A 20754-nucleotide genomic window follows, 5' to 3' on the forward strand; every position below is an offset into this window, starting at 1 on the left:
CCCTCCGTAGACCAGAGTGTCTCATTTCAGTTCGGCCTTCGCAGTGTAAGAACACGCCCCCCCCCCCCGCCGGAAGCAGCTGTATTGGGTCACAGCTGCTTTTAGCGCTAGCTCGCTAACTGTCTGTGCAACTTTGCTAATACACTCCGACAGGTTCCTCCATTTACACCTGTGAGGTGAGCACTGTCAGGATGTTGAGACAAGTTGTTTAAATGACGTCATTGCTGCTTATTACCAGAGTTATTTTCTTCTCTCTGAGACGTTTTTGTGAATGAAAGTTTCCCACAGAAGAAGCAGAACAGGGATGTTCACCTCCAGCTGCTGATCACACCGTGTTCAGGTGGGATCCAGCAGGTTGAAGCAAACAGTTTACAGAAGCTGAGAATTGTGCGAACACGATCCAGGTCAGCTGATGTTTCTGTTAGTGGCTGAGTGAAAACTTTGAGCTGCTGGTGGAGCAGCATGAAAACTCAGGGAGACGAGTCGTTATCGTGTGAGTAGTTAAAATCATTGAATGTTGTGTTCACGTCTTCATCAGGCCTCGACTGCTCTGATCCTGGAGTCAGCTCAGTGTGTGTGTGTGTGTGCGTGTGCGTGTGCGTGTGTGTGTGTGTGCGTGTGCGTGTGTGTGTGTGTGTTTGCAGGATCTGATTTCATTCAGCAGCGATGCAGCTGCTCCTCAGTCCTTTCCTGGAAACATACAGCTACAATACTGTTTATCTATACAGCTCAGGGCTGTGTGTGTGTGTGTGTGTGTCTGTGTCTGTGTCTGTGTTTGTGTGTGGATGGCACGCTGCCAGTCGACATCTGAGTTTTCAGAACAACATGTTCCATTAGAGCAGACTTTGTCAGTGATAATGAAATACTCTAAAGCGCTACAGTACTTCTCATCTGGTAAACTCCTACATGTAGAATACACAGAGAGACTGAGAGCGTGTGTGTGTGTGTGTGTGTGTGTGTGTGTGTGTGTGTGTGTGTGTGTGTGTGTGTGTGTGTGTGTTCAGTTGATGATCACCAAGGTTATCTTCAGGGGGAAACAACACGGTGTGAAGCTCTAACCGAACACATTGATACTGCAGGAAAACACAACACTGTGATGCCCACACACACACTCACACACACACACACACTCACACAGACACAGACGCACGCACACACACTCACACAGACGCACACACACGCACACACACACACACACACACATGCGCACACACTCACACAGACTCACGCACACACACACACACACACACACATTATTATGGTCGTATTCATATTTAATTACATGTGACATCACAGACGGAGGTGATGACAGCTCACAGTGGTGGCCTCTCTGTCACCTCTCTCTCCGTCACTCGGTTCAGTTCACTGAGCTTCACTGTGATGATCCACTTCAAGGGCTGAAGAGACGTTCGCTCACCGCTGCAGCTCTTTGGTGAACGCCCCCGTTTCATCTGAACCACCGTTCTGAAAAGATGCTAACTACGCTAACGGTTCTGACCCGTCTGCTAGTCTCTGGTTCTGGTCTCAGACTCCTCCTCTGAGTCTGGGTCTGACTGAGGCTCAAACATGTGGCTGAGTCTCTCTGATGTTTCCTCCTCTCACCATCTTGATGCTCTCTGCTCTCTCACCTGTCCACCTGGAGCCAGCAGGTGGTGGGCGGGGCTTAAGGCCTGATCCAGATTTCTCAACCAGGAAGTAAGAAGAGGAGATGAACTTCAGACCCGGTTTAATGTGTAAAAACATGAAGAACTTAATATGAATCAGAGCAGAGGAACGCTGATACGCTGATACATGTCCTCAGGTGATGAGTCAGCGTATGTGGCGACTGAAGTTTATAATCTGGGGGTGTTAAGTTATAAAGATGTGGGTTTACCAGACCAGTCTAAAGTTATCATTATTATTATTATTATAATATAAAAGATCAGCTGATAATGGAGGATCTGCCTGGTTGATATTGTATTTAAGTGATGGTGGGATTTGGATTTTGGTTTTTGCTGTACAGACAGGATTTAATCTAACTTCAGCTAACATAAAACAAGTTGTTGCTATTTTACTAATATATATATCATATACATATATGAGTTCAGAGAGGAGTTCGCAGCTGTAACTGAGGGAAATGTCACCATGCCACAGTTTAACAGGCTTTCCCAGGACATGGCTACAGTTGTCTTCCCCATTAGACTTGTGTAATTGGACGTGTTGGGATGGAACTTAGTGGCGTCCACGTATGTGTGTTCGCACTTGACACTGTGATGTGACATTCACACATGAGATGAGACCTCGCTGTGAGTCGGTGCAGGAGAGGAGGAGAGGCCGCCTCCCTCTCTGAGACTCTGAGTGCTCCGTGAAGGCGGCAGACTTCATCTCATGTCTGGTGTGATGATGCTTCACACAGACACTGTGCTCCTGAGTTCTGATGAGGTTTCAGCATCTGATGGGATTTACAGTATAAACTGGAGATAAACTGAAGATAAACTGATGATTTACTGATGATTGACTGAAGTTAAACTGAAGATAAACTCATTATAAACTGATGATAAACTGATGATAAACTGATGATAAACTGAAGATAAACTGAAGATAAACTGAAGATACACTGAAGATAAACTGATGATAAACTGATGATAAACTGATGATTGACTGATGATAAACTGAAGATAAACTGAAGTTAAACTGAAGATAAACTGAAGATAAACTGATGATTGACTGATGATAGATTGATGATTGACTGAAGTTAAACTGAAGATAAACTGATGATAAACTGATGATAAACTGATGATAAAGTGACAATAAACTAAAGATATACTGATGGAAATAGTTAGATAGATATTATACTGAATTTACAATACCAGCTGTTGTAGAAGGCGACACTTTCCCCTTCGCTCCTGTCATCATCACTACGACCACTAGATGTCGCCTAGCAACAAAACCTAACTATGATGTCATAACAACCTGCTGCTCAGACGACCTGCGGGCTCGTCTCTTACAGTCTCTTTTGTATTTGAGATGAAACTGTCAGACTCACCTGAACCAGAGCAGACAGGTGAACACCCGACCAGGTGTTTGGAGGAAGCACATGAGCTCTTCGACAGAAAGCTGACCACATGTGTCTATGGCTGTGATGTATTGTAAGGGGTGGAGGTGTGTTACACATCCTCATCTGTTCTGTCGGGTTATTACAGCCCACTTAAGCTCCACTTAAGATGCTATCAGCTCGTCCTCACTGCAGCCTGTTATCAGTAAACACCACGATCACATGACCACAGCTTCACTGACTCTGGCGCTCAGAGGCTCCTCGTTCCTGCAGATATTTAACAGTCGTGAAGTCACTTCCTGCCTCGTGCTCGTACACACTGCTGCTGTAATGACATTATAAATGCAGACACTTAATTCGCCGATACACCGAACAGGTCACAGGTCACAGGTCACAGGTCACAGGTCTGGCAGCGTGCCACCAGTCTGAGGGTGAACCACCAGAACCTGGACCACCGAACGGGTTTAACTTCACATCAGCAGCTGGCTCTCTTGACTCTGGGTTTACGTCCCGGGTCTGTTATTGTGATGCTGTTTGGAGAAGCTTCAGTTTAACCCTCTGGACTCCCGTGAATATTGATTTTTCAAATGTTGTTTTCACATTCAGTTAAATTCAGCAGAACTTTACTTCACCCTGCGAGAGCACCACCTGATACACCAGGTCAACAAACACACACAGGAAGTAGTTCAAGAGGAAAAATAAACTCACTTGTTTCACAGATACGTGGGACTGGTAATGAAACATAATGAAAACACAGAAAATATGAACTCAAGGTGACGAAGCTGCACTGATGAGCAACATGGAGTCACAACAACGTCACAATACTCAGCTGTGAGGTGTCTGTCTCTGTGTCTGTCTCTGTCCCTGTCCCTGTGTCTGTCTCTGTGTCTGTCTCTGGGTCTGTCTCTGTCTCTGTGTCTGTCTCTGTGTCTGTGTCTGTCCCTGTCTCTGTGTCTGTCTCTGTGTCTGTCCCTGTGTCTGTCTCTGTGTCTGTCCCTGTGTCTGTCTCTGTGTCTGTCCCTGTGTCTGTCTCTCTCTGTCCCTGTCTCTGTGTCTGTCCCTGTCTCTGTGTCTGTCCCTGTGTCTGTCTCTCTCTGTCTCTGTGTCTGTCTCTGTGTCTGTCCCTGTCTCTGTGTCTGTCTCTGTGTCTGTCCCTGTGTCTGTCCCTGTGTCTGTCTCTCTCTCTGTCCCTGTGTCTGTCCCTGTCTCTGTCCCTGTCTCTGTCCCTGTCTCTGTCTCTGTCTCTTTCCACGACTCTAAATTTAATTAAATCTCTTTCCGTTCAGATTCATCTTTGTCCAAGATGAGCCCCTGCTCTGAAGCGGGGAAACCCTGTAACCCCTGCCTGGACGCGGCGAAGGCGTGCAACCTCAACGAGACGTGTAAACGCTTACGGTCCGCCTACAACTCCATCTGCAGCAAGGCCACGCCCCCGCAGCCCTCCCTGGCCAATCAGGAGCCGTGCAGCCGGAAAAGGTGTCAGAAGGTGGGTGCAGTCATTTCTCAACATTTATATTTGGTTTCTTGTTGTTTTGCGTTCGCTCAGTCACAAACGTCTGTTCTGTCGATTCTCTTCTAATAAACTTTAAATGTTTTTTAATATCAATTAAAATAATTAAATATATATGTGTTATATCACACCCTGCACTGTCACCACTAAAGAAATAACACTGTCACCTCAGCAAAAAGATCTGTGGTTAAAATTAAAAGAAATAAATCATTAAATAATAATTAAGTAAATGTGCAGTTTTTTGTCTTGTAATCTTAAACAATTCTGAGCAAAATACGTGTTTTGAAAAGACTTGAAAGAGACTTTGAAAAGAAAAAATCAGAACTCAAGCTCCACTTATTAGCTTTTTCCAAAGCTTTCAGGTCTATTGCATGGTCTTCATCAGGTCTGAAGTGAAGTGCGATGGTTTATCTGTTGTAAAAGCTACTGAGCTTCATGTCAACAGCATCTGCTGATGAAGACCATGTGATGCATTTGAAAACCAAAACAAAGAAAAGCTAGTAAGTGGACCTTGAGTTGATGTTTTTAATCCGCACAAACATCAAACAGAGGAACCCGACGCGGTGACGAACCCTGGCGTGTTGAGAGGCGATGAGCTCATGAGACGGTCCGATCAGATCGTGACACCGACACTGATCCGTCTGCAGCCTCCTGTGTAAAGGCTAAATGCTCATTTAAAGCTAAAAGGTTATTAACATTTCATTTTCTTCCTCTTCTCTATTCATGACTAAATGTTGAAGCTGCTAAAAGCCATAAATGTAATTTATTTTCCTCGTCTTCGCTTTTACATAATCATCCTGTGGTGGCAGGAATTCAGGGATATTAAAGGTTTGACCTCTGCTCCGCTAATTCCTGCTCCCTGCTAATGTCTCGTGCTCCGGTGAATTTGCTTTTACTGGTAAACGGCTGCTGGAAATGAAATGTAATATGCGTCTGCCTGAGCCACTGAAAGGCTCCGAGATTATAAAGTGAAATGTAATATGTGGTTGTTCCTTCTTGATGTGTGTGTTTACTCTTCGAACTCGAATGAAAATCATGTTTCTGAGGAAAATTATTGAGCGACATTAAAAACGAATCAAACGAAATGAAGCACAGACCTGATGAAGCTAAATGCAAAGCACCGTCATTTCTTTTCATGAAGAGGCGTCATCACCTGTCAGCTTAAATCAGCCAATAGGAACACTGCTGCACTGTCACAGGACATGGTTAGTTATTATTAATACTAGTGTGTTTCATCACTATATTTATTGTCACACAACCAGACGACAAATGACTCTGATCAAAGTTTATTTATTACCTGTATCATCTGAAATTTTGTTGCTGTCGCCTAGCAACCTTAACAACACATAGCTTTAAATTCACAATGTCACAATGGAAACAACTGAGTTTTTTTGTCTAAAATTTCTGTTAAAATCATGAATAATAAAGGTTTTTTTTTTTTGCCAGGATGATTTTGTTTGTGATCTGAGAACAACCCCTGAGTGTGTAAATATAAAAGACATTCATTGATTATTTTATTCTGTGTCTCAGGCGCTGCGCCAGTTTTTCGAGCGGGTACCCTGGGAGCTGAGTTACCCGCTGCTGTTCTGCTCCTGCCCCGACCAGGCGTGTGCCGAGCGCCGCCGCCGCACCATCGTCCCCTCCTGCTCCCACCAGGAGAGGCACAAACCCAGCTGTCTGGAGCTGCGGCACATCTGCCGCTCCGACGCGCTCTGCAGGTGAGCGTGTGGCCTTCGGCAGCCAATCAGGTGTGATCGGGACCTGCCGTGGTTTTTTTTCTTCTTCTTATTATTATTATTATTCACACTTTTCAGCTTGGTGCAGCTTGTTTCACTGATTATTATCCAGAGGAGGAAGTAATCAGTGAAATCAGCTGCTCAAGTGTTTAATTGGAAAGAAATCTCGCAGACACTTGGGTCAAAATTGGCTGTTTGATTGATAACTACTGGCTTTAAAGGTTAGAGACACTTGAACTTGGGAAGCGAATGAGTAACACTTCCCCCTCCTCCCGCTGTGAGTGCAGCCGAGGTGTCCTTGAGGAAGCGGCAGCGATTGATTGGTTGACTTTCCCTGGATAAATATATGTTAAACCCAGCGATGGGGGCAGGAAGTGAAGCTCTCTGAGGAGAGAGTTGAAGAACGAGGGAGAGGAAGTTCAGAGGTGGAGAGAGGGAAAAACAGGGGGCTGAAGAGGAAGAGAAGAACAGGGTGTAGCTGCTGTATATATCGCTTGTTCTGCATTGTGATGTTTTTTTGTGACGGTCTGTTTTAGATGAAAACGCTGCTGTCAGATTAAATGTGCTGTGATGCAGCAGCTGCACGTCTTTTCTTTTAAATCCAGCAGCAGCGAGGAAGAAGAGCTGCTCGGTGTGTAAGGTTTGTAAAGACCTCCTACTGTGAGAAATCCTGCAGGTCAGAGACACGTGATTGGAGGATGCAAGGAACATGTGACTGTGAAATGACTCCAGCTTCTGCCTGAACCTCTGCAAGCCTCCGTTTATCTTTTAAAATGCTGAGGAGTGAAGAATGTGGCTGACAGTGAACAGATAAGTGATGTGGTGCGGAGCTGCAGCTGCCTGTTGTGAAAGCTTTGAATATATAGATCAATGAATATATTCAAAGTATAAGTCGGGCTTTATTCTATATGTTTCATATTGTCAACAAATCAAACTCCACATTTTCTGACTCTGTCTGCGGCTCTCAGCTCTGAGCTCGTTGGTTTCTACTGAAGACGTAAATCTGTGAAATCACCTCACAAGAATATAGTTTCATTTCATCAAGGAGTGAGTAATGTCCTCAAACAGCTGCTCGCTGTGGTTTCTATCAGACCTGCCTCTCCATCATTCCCCTGTAGCTGTGGCTCATTGAATCACTTCCTCTGCTGCACATTCTCAGTGTTGTCAGTATTTTGCAGCCGGGGCGGTCGAGGCCGAGGGCAGAGCTTCTTCTTCTTCTTCTTCTTCTTCTTCTTCATCTGCAGCCTGAACATCTTCAGTCACTACAAAGTTACACGTGAATATCAGGTCGTTTTCAGCGTTCAGTGATTCTTCTGAGGGTCTCACACCTCGAGAGGAAACAAGCGAGTGTGTGTGTGTGTGTGTGTGTGTGTGTGTGTGTGTGTGTGTGTGTGTGTGTGTGTGTGTGTGTGTGTGTGTGTGTGTGTGTGTGTGTGTGTGTGTGTGTGTGTGTGTGTGTGTGTGTGTGTGTGAGGCGGAGCTTCAACACACCACACCATGACGTGTTGTTGTCTTCACATCAGGACAGTTATGGTAGAAATGAATAATGGACTTTTTTCCAGCTTTAAGTCACATTTTTAAGATTCACTTTTTCACCGTTTGAACTCTATAATGGGATTTTAGTCCACGGACGTCTGGGTCTGAGGTTACCAGATAAAAGTAGCTGAGTAAATGTTAGCGTGTCTGTCGAAAAGCGTCGCTGAATCTCTGATGTTTAAAGTCAAACTGTTTTATTGAGTGTTTCTCCTGGTTTAATCTCCTGGTGTGTTTGTTGTGGAGAGGAGGAAACCTCTGAGGATCATTCAGCTGCTGGTAAAAACCTGCTGAACGTCTGGTTCATGAGCGATCAGAGAAACAGTCAGAACAAAGGTTAGCATCAGTCTCAGCTCCGGCTCTTCCCCGAGTCTCTGTCCTCCGAACAGCGTCGCTCAGACTCTGACTTCAGATGTGAAGCTGCTTCATTAACGGTTAGAATCACCGGGCCTGTTTGATTTGAACTCCCATGATCCCACGCTTCTTCACGACATCACCCAACGCCGTCTTTTGTCGTTGTTTTGATTGAGAGACTTCTAGAGGCAGAAGTTACAGACTGTGAGTTTAAATGATTTGGTTTTAGAGCAAATTAAAATAAGACGGAAGAGGAAAGTATTTTATTTTCTGACAGAAGTGTTTGTCACACACGGTTAGTTCATGGACCATCAGACAGTTTCACATTTGCTAAAATGTGAAACTGCTTCATTCAGTGTTTTTAACGGTTAGAATCACCGGGTCTGTTTGATTTGAATTCCCATGATCCCACGCCTTTTCATGACATCACCGAGCAGGTGTGTGTCCAGGTGTGTGTCCAGGTGTGTGTGGTTGTTTTGTAGTAACCTGGTGACTCCAGCAAGCTGCAGTGAGTCTCTTTCATTTTATTATTGTCTTGTAATGAGGGCGCACACACAACAAGGAGTTTTTATTAAGTGAATAATTGTCAAATTTTACTGTTGATTTTAAAATCTTGTGCAGTTCAACATTGTGTTTTCTTAATACTTTAGACCAGTGGTCCCCAAACTAAGGCCCGCGGGCCGGATACGGCCCGCCCCCACATTTGGCCCGGCCCCCTGAACCATTATTATTTATTTCATTAATAGTGTTGTTATTTATTTCCTGACTTTTTTTTCTGTGAAGAACCCGGAAAGGGTTATTTGGTTATGTGTGGCTTTCTGGAAAACAATACATTTTTACGTTTAGGCACCCCTGCGATCGTCATACTTTTTCTGTTACAAACTGAACCCGGCCCCCCATCAGAGAAGGGAAAAGTTATGTGGCCCTCACAGGAAAAAGTTCGGGGACCCCTGCTTTAGACTGTGAACATCCATCAGCTGTGACGGCGTTCTCTGGTCTGATGTGGAGTCGTGTCCGTCGCCCGCGCTCTCTTCGTGGTTAGTGGCGCTGCAGCGGCGGATTCTGTCGGGCTTTGTCTTCCGCTTCAGGCTCGAGCCGTGTCGCTGTGTGAACACGCTCAGAGATAAACTCGTAAATAAAAAGCTCCTCTGCTCTGCGAGCGGCTCCACGCCACAAAGACGGAGCAGAGGAGAGTGAAGCCTGGACGAAGGTGATTTAACTTCCCCCCTCGCTGCCTGTCTGTTGCTTCAGGTTTATAAAACACATATATTCACCAGAAATACTCTTTTAAAACTTCACCTGGAGTTTACCGCCACCACTCGGGACTGTTGTGTTATCACAGTAAACTTGTGTCACATCTCTGTTGTGAGGCGGCCATGTTTGTTTGGTTTTCAGGCACGACTGTGTTAGTCAGTGGAGTGGTTAGTAAGTTGGATTTGTCAGAGCTTTCAGAATGATCCGAGTTTCTGCTGTAATTACAGCTTGGTGTGAGAGCTGGTGAGAAACTGGTAATTATGGTACAGTAACTCCACCATGATGGGGTGTGCAGGGAGGCGGAGCTGCACTTCTACTCCACTGTTACAATACACCACATTTATTACACGTATCATTATTACTGAAGGAGGCAGAGGAATAGCTAAACATAACACAGACTGAGTAAGAGAGAGAGGGAGGCAGAGAGAGAAGCCATCGCTAACAGCTAAGCTAAGGAAGCTAGCACATCTGAATAGCATATAAACAACAGAAACCCCAGCAACAGGAAATGAGACAATACTCTTGCTGCGGCAATAATAACTGTGTTAAATCTCCTCCAGTGTGAAGGTCTGTGTCCATGTGTAGTGTGATTATAGATCAGCTCTAGCTTCTATATTAATACTGTGAAAGTATCAAAGCCTCAGTCCACAGAGAAATGCACACAGCCTGTATTCAGAAACTGAGCCTTAAAACCAGCCGTCAGGACTTCTGGAACTTTGTGATGTCACAACAAAGCAGTCACCAAGCCCCGCCCACCTGGACCACCATCCAAACCTTGCAGGATTTGGTTTCTCTGAGTGTTTTTACCTGAAATCTGCTTTATTTTTATTGGATCACTCGGAAATCAGTCAGCCAATCAGAAGAGAGGCTCAGAGCCTCCTCTCTTCTGATTGGCTCACTGACCTGTTGTTACTAGAGCTGCAGAGAGAAGCCTGAGAAAGGAGATGTAAAACTACACTGAGATGGTTTTTGGTTCTTAAAACCACACTCCCTGATAGAACCTGTTTGTGCAAAGTCATTGTGAAAGGGCAACAGCCAATGAGGAAACTCCAACAAGGTCACATGGCATTTGGCTGACCAATAGTGGAACTATGATCACTCACTCACTCAGTTAGTCAGGAAGGAACTGGCCTCGCTGTTGCAGGCCAGGTGAATTTACCTACTCATTTAAACCACACAATATACTAGAGAAGGTTCTGTTCCAAGGCTGGATTTGATATCATCATCATTATTATTATTATTATTATTATTATTACTATTATTATTATTATTATTATTTCAAATGTCAGTGAGGTTTTGAATGAGGTTACTAATGTTGCAAAAGAACTTTGTGTCTCTATTTCCACACTGAGCCAAGATTTGTCCTTTAGTTTTTGTGTGTGTGTGTGTGTGTGTGTGTGTGTGTTGTGTGTGTGTGTGTGTGTGTGTGTGTGTCTCTCAACACAAAGACACAAAGGAGACAGAAAGCAGGAGAAGACAGTCTTTAAAGAGCTGCCTTCAGATAATCATCCCCGTCCCTGCAGACGATCACACACACACACACACACACACACACACACACAGCATCTATAAAGGCACTGCAGGCTCCTTGTTTGTGATTTGCTGGTGGTGTATGTGCTGCGTTCAGTGTGCGATGCTGCTTTGTGTTGCTCGCACTGAGTAGGAGTCTCTTTGAGTGAGCGTGTGACTTACACAAGAGAAGAAGAGAAGCTCGGATAAATCAATATCTATAACTGAGAATGAGAACACACACACACACACACACACACACACACACACAGAGACAGAAGAACAGCACTGCAGAGCCCACGACCACCACCAACCAACCAAAACATCCTAACGAGGCCTGTCCCAGTATTTACCCCACCCTCCGACCCCACCCCACCCTCGGTCAGTGCACCCTGTGGCAGGAAACTGCTGCCCCCCAATATCATGCACGGAGCATGAATCATGTTTGATTGCCTGTAAAAAGGATCCAGAGGAGGCTTGTTCTTTTCGTTTTAGCCTCCATTAACCTCCGATGGAGAGCAGAGAGCTGCATAATCACAGGAATCCCGCAGGTCCTCCGGGTCCCGACGGCCTCGGAGGGTGTGCCGTCCCCCGCTGCGGATGGGAGCAGGCGGGAGGAAGTGACTGCTCGGGGAACGCTCTGATTGACAGGAAGCGTAATTAAATGTGGTCTTTGCCACAAGTAATGCATGAGAAACCTACAGAGAGCTGTAAAAGCTTTTTGGACCAAGGCACTTAGAAAAAAAAAAAAAAAAAAGGAAAAGAAAATGTATTTGCATTTCAAATAAGAGTTCAATCACACCCACAGTTAATTTTCACTAAGAACCGAGGAGGTGGGTTTGTGGAAGTTCACACTCTGAAGCCACGAGAGAATCAGGGATTAGAACTAGAGACAAACACACTGAGATCTGTTTTTCTTTGCACTTCACAGCAGCTGTGCGCCACATCTGGCCCAACTAAAAACTTTGCATCATTTCTCAGAATTCGTTTATTAAAAAAAATAAAATAAAATAATCACAATTACAAAACAAACAAAAACAGTTACAAAGAAATTATCGATACATTTTTTTGTTCTCTCTGGAATATAATATTCTACATAATGATAATAATAAACTTTATTTGTTTAGCACCTTTCAAGTGTTTTACAGAAGAAAATACAAACAAAATCACAGGTAACAGTGAAAGACACAAATAAAACAACATAAAACACTTTTAAAAATCATAAATCATAAGTTTAATCAGTATTTAATCATAGCAACATCATAAAATAGGTTCTCAGCTGTTTCTTAAAACTATCAACAGAAGTTGTGTGTCTGATTTGTGGGGAGGGTTCGGGTTAGTCGTTTCCAAACCTCCTGTCATTTAATCCATCAGACAGATGGATTAAATTAAATTCATTTTCTCCCTGTAACATGAATCTGCTGTAACACTCTCTTTTCTTTTTAATGACATCATCTCATATGATGTCATTCTCAGCTGAGAATGACATCATATGAGATGATGTCATTCCCAGCTGGTTTGAAAAGACGCTGTTTCAAACATAATATATTTGCTGGTTAATCAGAGAAATCACACAACAACCATAAAGCTCCATATTTTCTTCTTCTTCTGTGTTTTATTTTGAAGTGTTGATCCATAAGAAGATATATCTGTGGTTTTACATCTCCTCTCTCAGCCTTCTCTCTAGGGCTCCAGTAACAACAGGTGGGTGAGCCAATCAGAAGAGAGGAGGCTCTCTAAATAAAACTTTATTCAGTGTTGACAGTCTGTTTATGAGCCAAACAATGCTGATGGATTTTTGACTTCATTCAGCCTGTCACACACAGCGACGGGACACAGAGCTGCTGAAAGTGTCTCTGATTGCTCTGAGTGTGTTTCTGCTTCCCGCTCTTTTGATTATCATCTAATAATGAGACGGACAGAGATGGTTGATACAGTGACGCTTCAGTCTGAGCTCCGCTGGATGAAGATTGTTGCTGGTAAATTACTGAGAGATCGTGTTTGAGTAGAAACAGCATGTGAGAGAATTGGATTTTACTTTTTGACCCATAATTATCACAGTCTCTAATCTGGTTGTTTTTTAGTGGCTGAGAATGAATTGAACAGTTGAATGTTCAAAATATCTTTTTATTACAAAAAATGAAAATGGAACATCAACAGCAGGTAATTGCTGTGTTATGTTTGGGGATGTTTTTGGCCCAGAACTGAGACTTTTCACATTCAGAGTAAGAGTCAGAGTAAATGTATATCTGAGGGAGGGGTGGATGATCTGGCCAAAAGATCATATGACAATCTTTTTGGGTAGAATCACAATCCACGATCTGTATCCTGTTTCTGCTCTGGTTTTATTCTGAAAGTCCTGACTGACTATCCGCTGCTTTGACGCTTCCTTCGGATGTTTGTCCGTTTACGAACTGTGTCACAACCGATCTCACTGTTTGCTGAGTTACTAATTCATGAGGCGCTATATGCTAACCAGCTAGCCGTCGCTCTGCTTCCTGTCTCCCTGCCAGGAGGTCTCAGGTCCCGTGGACGGACTGTAACTCCAGCGTCTCGGACTGCAGCTGGTGATGGCGGTTCTGGTTCTGCTCAGGTGGACAACTGGTTCATGTTGAGCTGCACCAAACTCACCGAGGCTGCAGAGCAGAACCGGGACTGCTGTCTCCAGCTGCGGTTAGCGGGCTAGCTGTTTAACAGCTAACATGGTCTGGTTAGCAGACACTGAACTAAATATCTAAATATAGAAACTTTTAATGACACAGTCTGAATGACGCAGAGATCACCTTCCGCTGTTCTGACAAGTTCTTGATCCAGATGCTGATTCAGCTTTAACTGGGAGGATGTGAATCCTGAACGTGTCTTCAGGAGGAGGAGCCATGTTCAGACTCACGTGGACGTAACAGCTGATTCACTGGAAGCTGAACTCTGTACAGTCGACTATCAGTCGCACTTATACAGTAAGAACTCACTTGCCTTGCTTCCTGCTGCTGCTCAGTCACATGACGCTCAGTCACATGACGCTCCTGTGATCATCAGTCTTCTGGTTTGTGACAGCAGGTCATGCTTCATCATGTGTGTTGTCAGTGTTAAAGGTCAGTGTGACAGTGACATGCTGCTGCTAACACTGACTCTGACGCTGTGTGTCGATGCGTCTCCTCCACATGTCTCTTCTGGTTTTAACCAATCAGACTCAGACTTCAGAAATCTGTGAGGAGATGACGTGATGGTGAAATTATCACTTGACTATAGTAGAAGCAAAATGCTAATTGCTTGCTAATTGTTTTATTCTTCGTTTCTCTCAGTCAGACAACGTTAGCTTAATTAGCTAACTAGCTACAGCTGATCAAATCTGCCCGCAACAGTTTTAAAATCAGCTGGAAAACGAGGAGCTTCTTTTGTTTGTCAGCACTTCAGATATTACCATGATTTTGATGGTCGGCCATCTTGTCGACGTCATCTCGTTTTGACATCTTGTGTGGTTCCGTGTGATTTGGACGACTTACAGTTTCACACACGTAGAGTTTCGATCATTTTTCTTTCATCAATAAGCTGTGGATATGAATCCGACATTAGTTACAGTATATAAAAACATTTAGATTCTGTCGTTGTGTAGATTTCTGTTGTTTTCTCAACATATACATACATACTTGTCTTATTGCCAATTACAGTCACTGTAAACAGGCTGATCCCCTCCTCTACATGTCTGCACTGACCTCCCGTGTGTCCTGAGGAGCTGATGTTTGTGACTGTTTGGTTTCCACTGAGTTAAATTATTAGACTTTCGTGTATTTTATGAATTCAGATTAAAAACAAACATTCACCGGCACCGTGTCGGTGTACACAGGCTTCAGCTCCGGCTCCTCTCCTGCTGGAAATGTTCTAATAATTACCGACGATTTAAATTCATATGGGACTTGTATAACCTGAGGTAAATTTCACTGGGACTCTTAACAGGATGGAAAAGATGAAAGAAAGTTTGCAGCGTGCAGTCAGTAAAAAAAATATTACTGTTATGACTGATCTGGACCGCATTAAACTCGCAGAGACGCTGTGGTAATAATACCCCTGTAAAACATCTCCAGTCTGAGCTCCAGGAGCCTTTGGACGGACAGAAGATTCACTGCAGCACTTGTTATTTCAAGTTTTACGCTTGAAGGAGAAACTTGTTCTGAATTTGTTTTTTTCTCTCCTCAATATTAACATGAATAGATTCACTTTCTAATCATGTAGCCTGAACCTCACGTCTGTCAGGAAACAGCACATTGTACTACAGACAGGAGGGTTTCACATTAAAGCTCCTCCAGTGTAAAGGTCTGTGTCCATGTGTAGTGTGATTATAGATCAGCTCTAGCTTCTATATTAATACTGTGAAAGTATCAAAGCCTCAGTCCACAGAGAAATGCACACAGCCTGTATTCAGAAACTGAGCCTTAAAACCAGCCGTCAGGACTTCTGGAACTTTGTGATGTCACAACAAAGCAGTCACCAAGCCCCGCCCCACGTCCGTCTGTCCGGCTCATTCTCGTGGATACGATATCTCAGAAACTCCTCGAAAGAACTTCTTCAAATTTGGCACAAACATTCACCAGGACTCAAGGACAAACTGATTAGAATTTGGTGTTAAAAGGTCAGAGGTCGAGATCATGGTGACCTCACAAAACACAGCAATTATAACAAAATTTCACACAAATGGATAATATTTTAAATGACTCTGGATAAACAGGGATGTGACCTGGAACTAGTCTGAGTGGTGGAGGGATACGACCACAAGGAAGTGATTCTACTTAATTTTCTAAAACAGCTGATCGCTGTAGTTTTTATCAAACAAACGGGAGGAAATGGAGCGTTTGTTGGGGACTATTTTCAGTGGCGAATGAATCCACGTTTGGCGCTGTAGATGATGAAGGAACATGTTATATAGCTGGAGGAAACAGTGGAGCTCGTGGATCAGACTGTGATACGCACACACTAAAGTACAGAGACTGAATGTGTCTCTATAGAAGTTGTTTAAAAGATGTGTCCTTGCAGATACTTTCAGTTCTCTGTGCTGTGTTGTGTTCGAGTCACCCCTCCCACTCCGGGAAAGAAAAATATTTTTGTGATGTGTGTGAACTGACCCTCTCAGACCTTCAGCAGTGTCAGACAGCTCACTCAGAACACACAACTTAACTTCTAATGGACTTGTTGGAGGTCTCCATCAGGATCCATCTGCTGGATGTGAGGATTTATGTGAATCAGGTTCCTTATGACCCCCATCACACTGCGAAGCTCTCACACTAATGCCAGTGGTATGTATGCAAACACACACACGCCCGTGCACTGAGGCGTGTGGAGCTAAACTGCTTTTCCAAACCCAGCGGCAGCAGCTGAGTGGTGTTTTAAGGCGAGGAAGCCAATCTAACGACTGCATCGCTCCATTACACGGTCAGTGAGGTGAGGTGGTGGCGTGATGGAAATAGCTGCCTCTATTCTGTAGGTCACAGAGGACACCAGCAACGCAATAGGCCCCTCTCACTTACTCTCATTGTGACTGTTTGTGCGCAAGTTTACACAAAAGCATCCCATGATTCATCTCATTTCCTCCGCGCTGGTCTGAATGTGTCCGGTCGGTTTACAGGAGCGAGGGATGACGAGCAAGGGATGAGTCTTTGAGGGGGAAATAAGGCGAGCGAACCCCACGGAGAGACGGAGCAGAAAGCAATAAAACCGGAGGTGTGACCAAGGGCAATCTCTCCTGACGCTGAGCGGGAGCAGAAACTCATAAGCTATGCTAATATGTAAATATGCAAATGAGCAGCCCCACTCAGGGACTGTTAATTAAAGAGAACATCAAGACAAAACAAAGCAGCTAATCACCAAACACACACACACACACACACACACACACACTGACACAAGTGAGGGTAGATGAGGAAACTGAAGGTCTGAACAAACACCTTCACGTCACCGTGTCGCACCAACGTCATTCTTCACACACTTTGCAGAGTTATGACGTGATAAATCAAAGAGGAGCTTTGAAGCCGCTAACCTCCGCTAGCTGCTGCTGAGCAAACAACAAACACAAACTTTCTGTGTCGTATTTACTCGACATAATTACATCCGAACCCCGGAGACGAATTATCTCCATAAATACGAAGCTGCGGAGACGTGCTCGTCATCTTCCCGCTCTCCACAGAGTCACGACGGACACAGTAGTTTAAAGGCTCCTTCAAAAGCCTCCTTCGTTTCCTTGGCAACAGAGACTCCAACAGGTGGATCCTTCATGGTCCAACCTGTCCCAAAGATCATTGCACACCTGTATTGAAAACACTGATATAACAACAATACAGTCATAAATATAGAATAGTAACAAATGTAGTAATATAAATCACAAAGTAAAGTCTTTTATGTAATCCATTTTTACCTATAATTATTCATTCATTTTATTTTTTCTGTTATTATTTAATTTTTCTATCATTTTACACTCGTGTTTAAAGTTTTTGTCTTCTCATGTGATTCTGCATTTCTTACTAAGTTTCTTCCTTTTCTTCTTTTTCTCATCATTATTATTATTATTACTATTATCATTATTATTATCATTATCATTATTATTATTATTATTATTATTACTATTATCATTATTATTATCATTATTATTATTATGATAATCATTATTATCATTATTATCATCATCATTATTATTATTGTCATTATTATTATCATTATTATTATTATCATTATCATTATTATCATTATTATTATTATTATCATTATTATTATCATTATTATCATTATTATTATTATTACTGTTATTATTATTATCATTATTATTATTATCATTATTATTATTATTATCATTATTATCATCATCATTATTATCATCGTTATTATTATTGTTATTATTATTATTATTATTATCATCGTTATTATTATTATTATTATCATCGTTATTATTATTGTTATTGTTATTATCATCATTCTTATTAACACTGACAGAGTCTGAGGATTGCTCTTCTAAATGTCAGTATTGTGTTTCAGCTCAGTTCAACAGTTAACGGTACGACTGTTAAAAACCAAGAGAATTTTTGAAAATAACAAAAAGAAAAAAATGTCAATGTTGCTAGGCGACAGGAGTGGCGGGTATTCGGAGCCCGCCATACAGCGAGAACCTCCACTGTCAGCAGCAGAGACGGAGGTCAGCGAACTCGTGTTGCGTTGATGATTGTGTTGAAGTGAATCAAACACACATTAACACGAGCTTGTCTTCAGACGCACATTTACTTTTCAAACCGTCAGCGGCGTGCGCGCCCCCTCCCACGTGTACGGGCTCATGCATTAACAAGGTGACCTGTGTCACTGCAGACATCCCATATTATTTCAGCTGTTGGTCCTGACGTCTTAATGAGAGCGGAAGTAAAACGAGATGAAACATCCAGCTGGTTTCTCTCTCTCTCTCTCTTTGGGAAGAAGTTAGAAACGTTCCTGTCCGACTTTTCTCCAGAGTCAGACGTGGAAGATTGATTGATTATTTCTGAAAATGTTCTGATATCACTTTCCCTTCTTTGCATCCAGAAATAAATGTGGGATATATTTGTCCTGGATGAGAAGTGTTCCAGGCTGCAGCTCCGGTGCTGGAAAGCGTCTATATTTAGACCGAGATGTAAGATCAGACACTGTGCTGATGTTGTTGTGTTCACTGTCAGCTGCTGGACTCAGAAGGTCCACTCATGTCTCATCTGACTGATACTTTTCTATGACATTTCATAGTTTATCACACATTATAATTGAATTGTGAGCAGATACAGGTTTTAAAGTTTTTATTTATATACTGATGTGCAGTATCCGCTTGTAATAATCATATTCTATAAATATAACACATGTTTTTTTCATAGGAACAAATCGATCAAGTTCTTATTAAAGAAATAAATAAATAAATATGACTGATTTCATATTCATGTGAATGTGTAAAGACACATTTTATATGATGAAACGTTGAATTAGATTAATCATTTTTCTGTTTTTAAACCAGTTATAGTTATTAAATAAGTTGACTACTTGACTCTAAACTATAGTTCAATCGACAGAATGTGTGTGTGTGTGTGTGTGTGTGTGTGTGTGTGTGTGTGTGTGTGTGGTGTGTGTGTGTGTGTGTGTGTGTGTGTGTGTGTGTGTGTGTGTGTGTGTGTGTGTGTGTTTTGTTTACCCTCATTAAAACAGACATGATAATTGAAAAACACTCAAGGGAGCTGTGAGTCTGTTACACCATGACTGACACGTCAGGGTCAAACATAAGATTCACCACCACACACACACACACACACACACACACACACACACACACACACACACACATACACACACACACACACACACACACATTCCCTTCCATAGCTGTGTGAATGAATAGAAGCTTTTCTATAGACTTTACATGTTTGATTGTATATACACTGGAGATAATTGCATGTGCATCCATTTCAAGTGTGTGTGTGTGTGTGTGTGTGTGTGTGTGTGTGTGTGTGTGTGTGTGTGTGTGTGTGTGTGTGTGTGTGTCGTGCTGCCTGACAGTCAGTAATAAGGCCATTTGGACTCACTCAGCCTGGCTGTAATTTGATTTTAATATTCTTCACCTCCTCTGGCTCACACACACACACGCACGCACGCACACACACACACGCGCGCACACACACACGCACGCACACACACACGCGCACACACACACACACACACACTCTCTCTCTCTGATGGCAGCAGTGTAATTGACAGCGTCACATGCTGCACAGAGCCTCAGGACCATGTTACACACATGGAAATGTCATGAGAGCAAATAGCTGAGTGTGGGCGTCCGTTTAATCCTTGTTTGTGTGTGCGTGTGTGTGTGTTGAGATACAAACTGATGTAACCTCCGTGTCTTTAGCTGCTGTTAGTTGGCGTGTTGTTTGTCCAGAGTTAAAAGAACCCGTTGACGCTCTGAAGACTGAGCTTCATGATGAGAGTTCAGCTCGCACACACTCACTGACGTTAGAGTTGACGGGTAATTAGAGCAGAGCTGGGATGGTTGTCGCATTTCTGTCTGTATCTTTTAATCCAGTGCGTTCAAGTTTTATTACAAACTACTTCCATGTGTCTGATATTAAATAGTGTAGATGTTTTCTCTGCAACACAAACTCAACATGTTGATTTAGTCTCAAACACAAGGAGGGAAATGTTACAGGATTACGGCGAAAACTTGATATTTAAAGATTTTATTCAACACTTAAATTACTCTTTAACATAACTGGCAACTGGCATGAAAGATCTCCACATTTAGATGATTACAGTTTGAAGAGTGAAACTACAGAGCGGACAGTAATATTACAAAATAAATGAACTTAATTAACAGTCTGTGTGTGTCACTGGGAGCTGCTTCCTCACAGGTGGAATAAGGACTAAACTGAGCACGTGCAGAGTGAATCAGGTGGTTCACAACTTGTTCCTGATTGGAGGAATTGGCGGTGTCACAACGGTCCCTGTTGTTAACCTCCACCCTCCCTCTGCAGCCCTCGACCTCGCCGTGCTGCGTCATGATGTAACCGTGGTTCTGTCCGTGGCGCTGTCCGTGGTTCTGTCCGTTGCGCTGTCCGTGGTTCTGTCCGTTGCGCTGTCCGTGGTGCTGAAGCAACACATTCATACCAACTCCTAATCTGACAGTAAATCGCCTCCGAATCAAATATCAAGTTCTTTCAGCTCATTTCACGAGACGTATTGTAGCGTCGTTCAGAGCGACCTCGGTTTCCTGAAGTGGTGAAGTAGACATTGTTGGAGTTAAATGTTGCTTAGCAATCTTTGATTGCCATCACTACGGCAAC

General features: G+C 43.1%; 1 protein-coding gene across 2 annotated transcripts in view; it reads left to right on the top strand.

Annotated features, from left to right (window-relative positions):
• gfra2b (GDNF family receptor alpha 2b) overlaps positions 1-20754 on the top strand; it is an 82889-nt gene that overhangs the window by 44359 nt on the left and 17776 nt on the right. For both annotated transcript variants that reach the window (XM_056404079.1, XM_056404078.1), the window contains 2 exons: positions 4321-4520; positions 6075-6262. In XM_056404079.1, the coding sequence (XP_056260054.1) occupies positions 4321-4520; positions 6075-6262 (388 nt within the window). The remainder of the gene's footprint in view (positions 1-4320; positions 4521-6074; positions 6263-20754) is intronic.

The sequence above is a fragment of the Seriola aureovittata genome, chromosome 18, assembly GCF_021018895.1.
Source record: "Seriola aureovittata isolate HTS-2021-v1 ecotype China chromosome 18, ASM2101889v1, whole genome shotgun sequence".
NCBI classification, from domain to species: Eukaryota; Metazoa; Chordata; class Actinopteri; order Carangiformes; family Carangidae; genus Seriola; species Seriola aureovittata.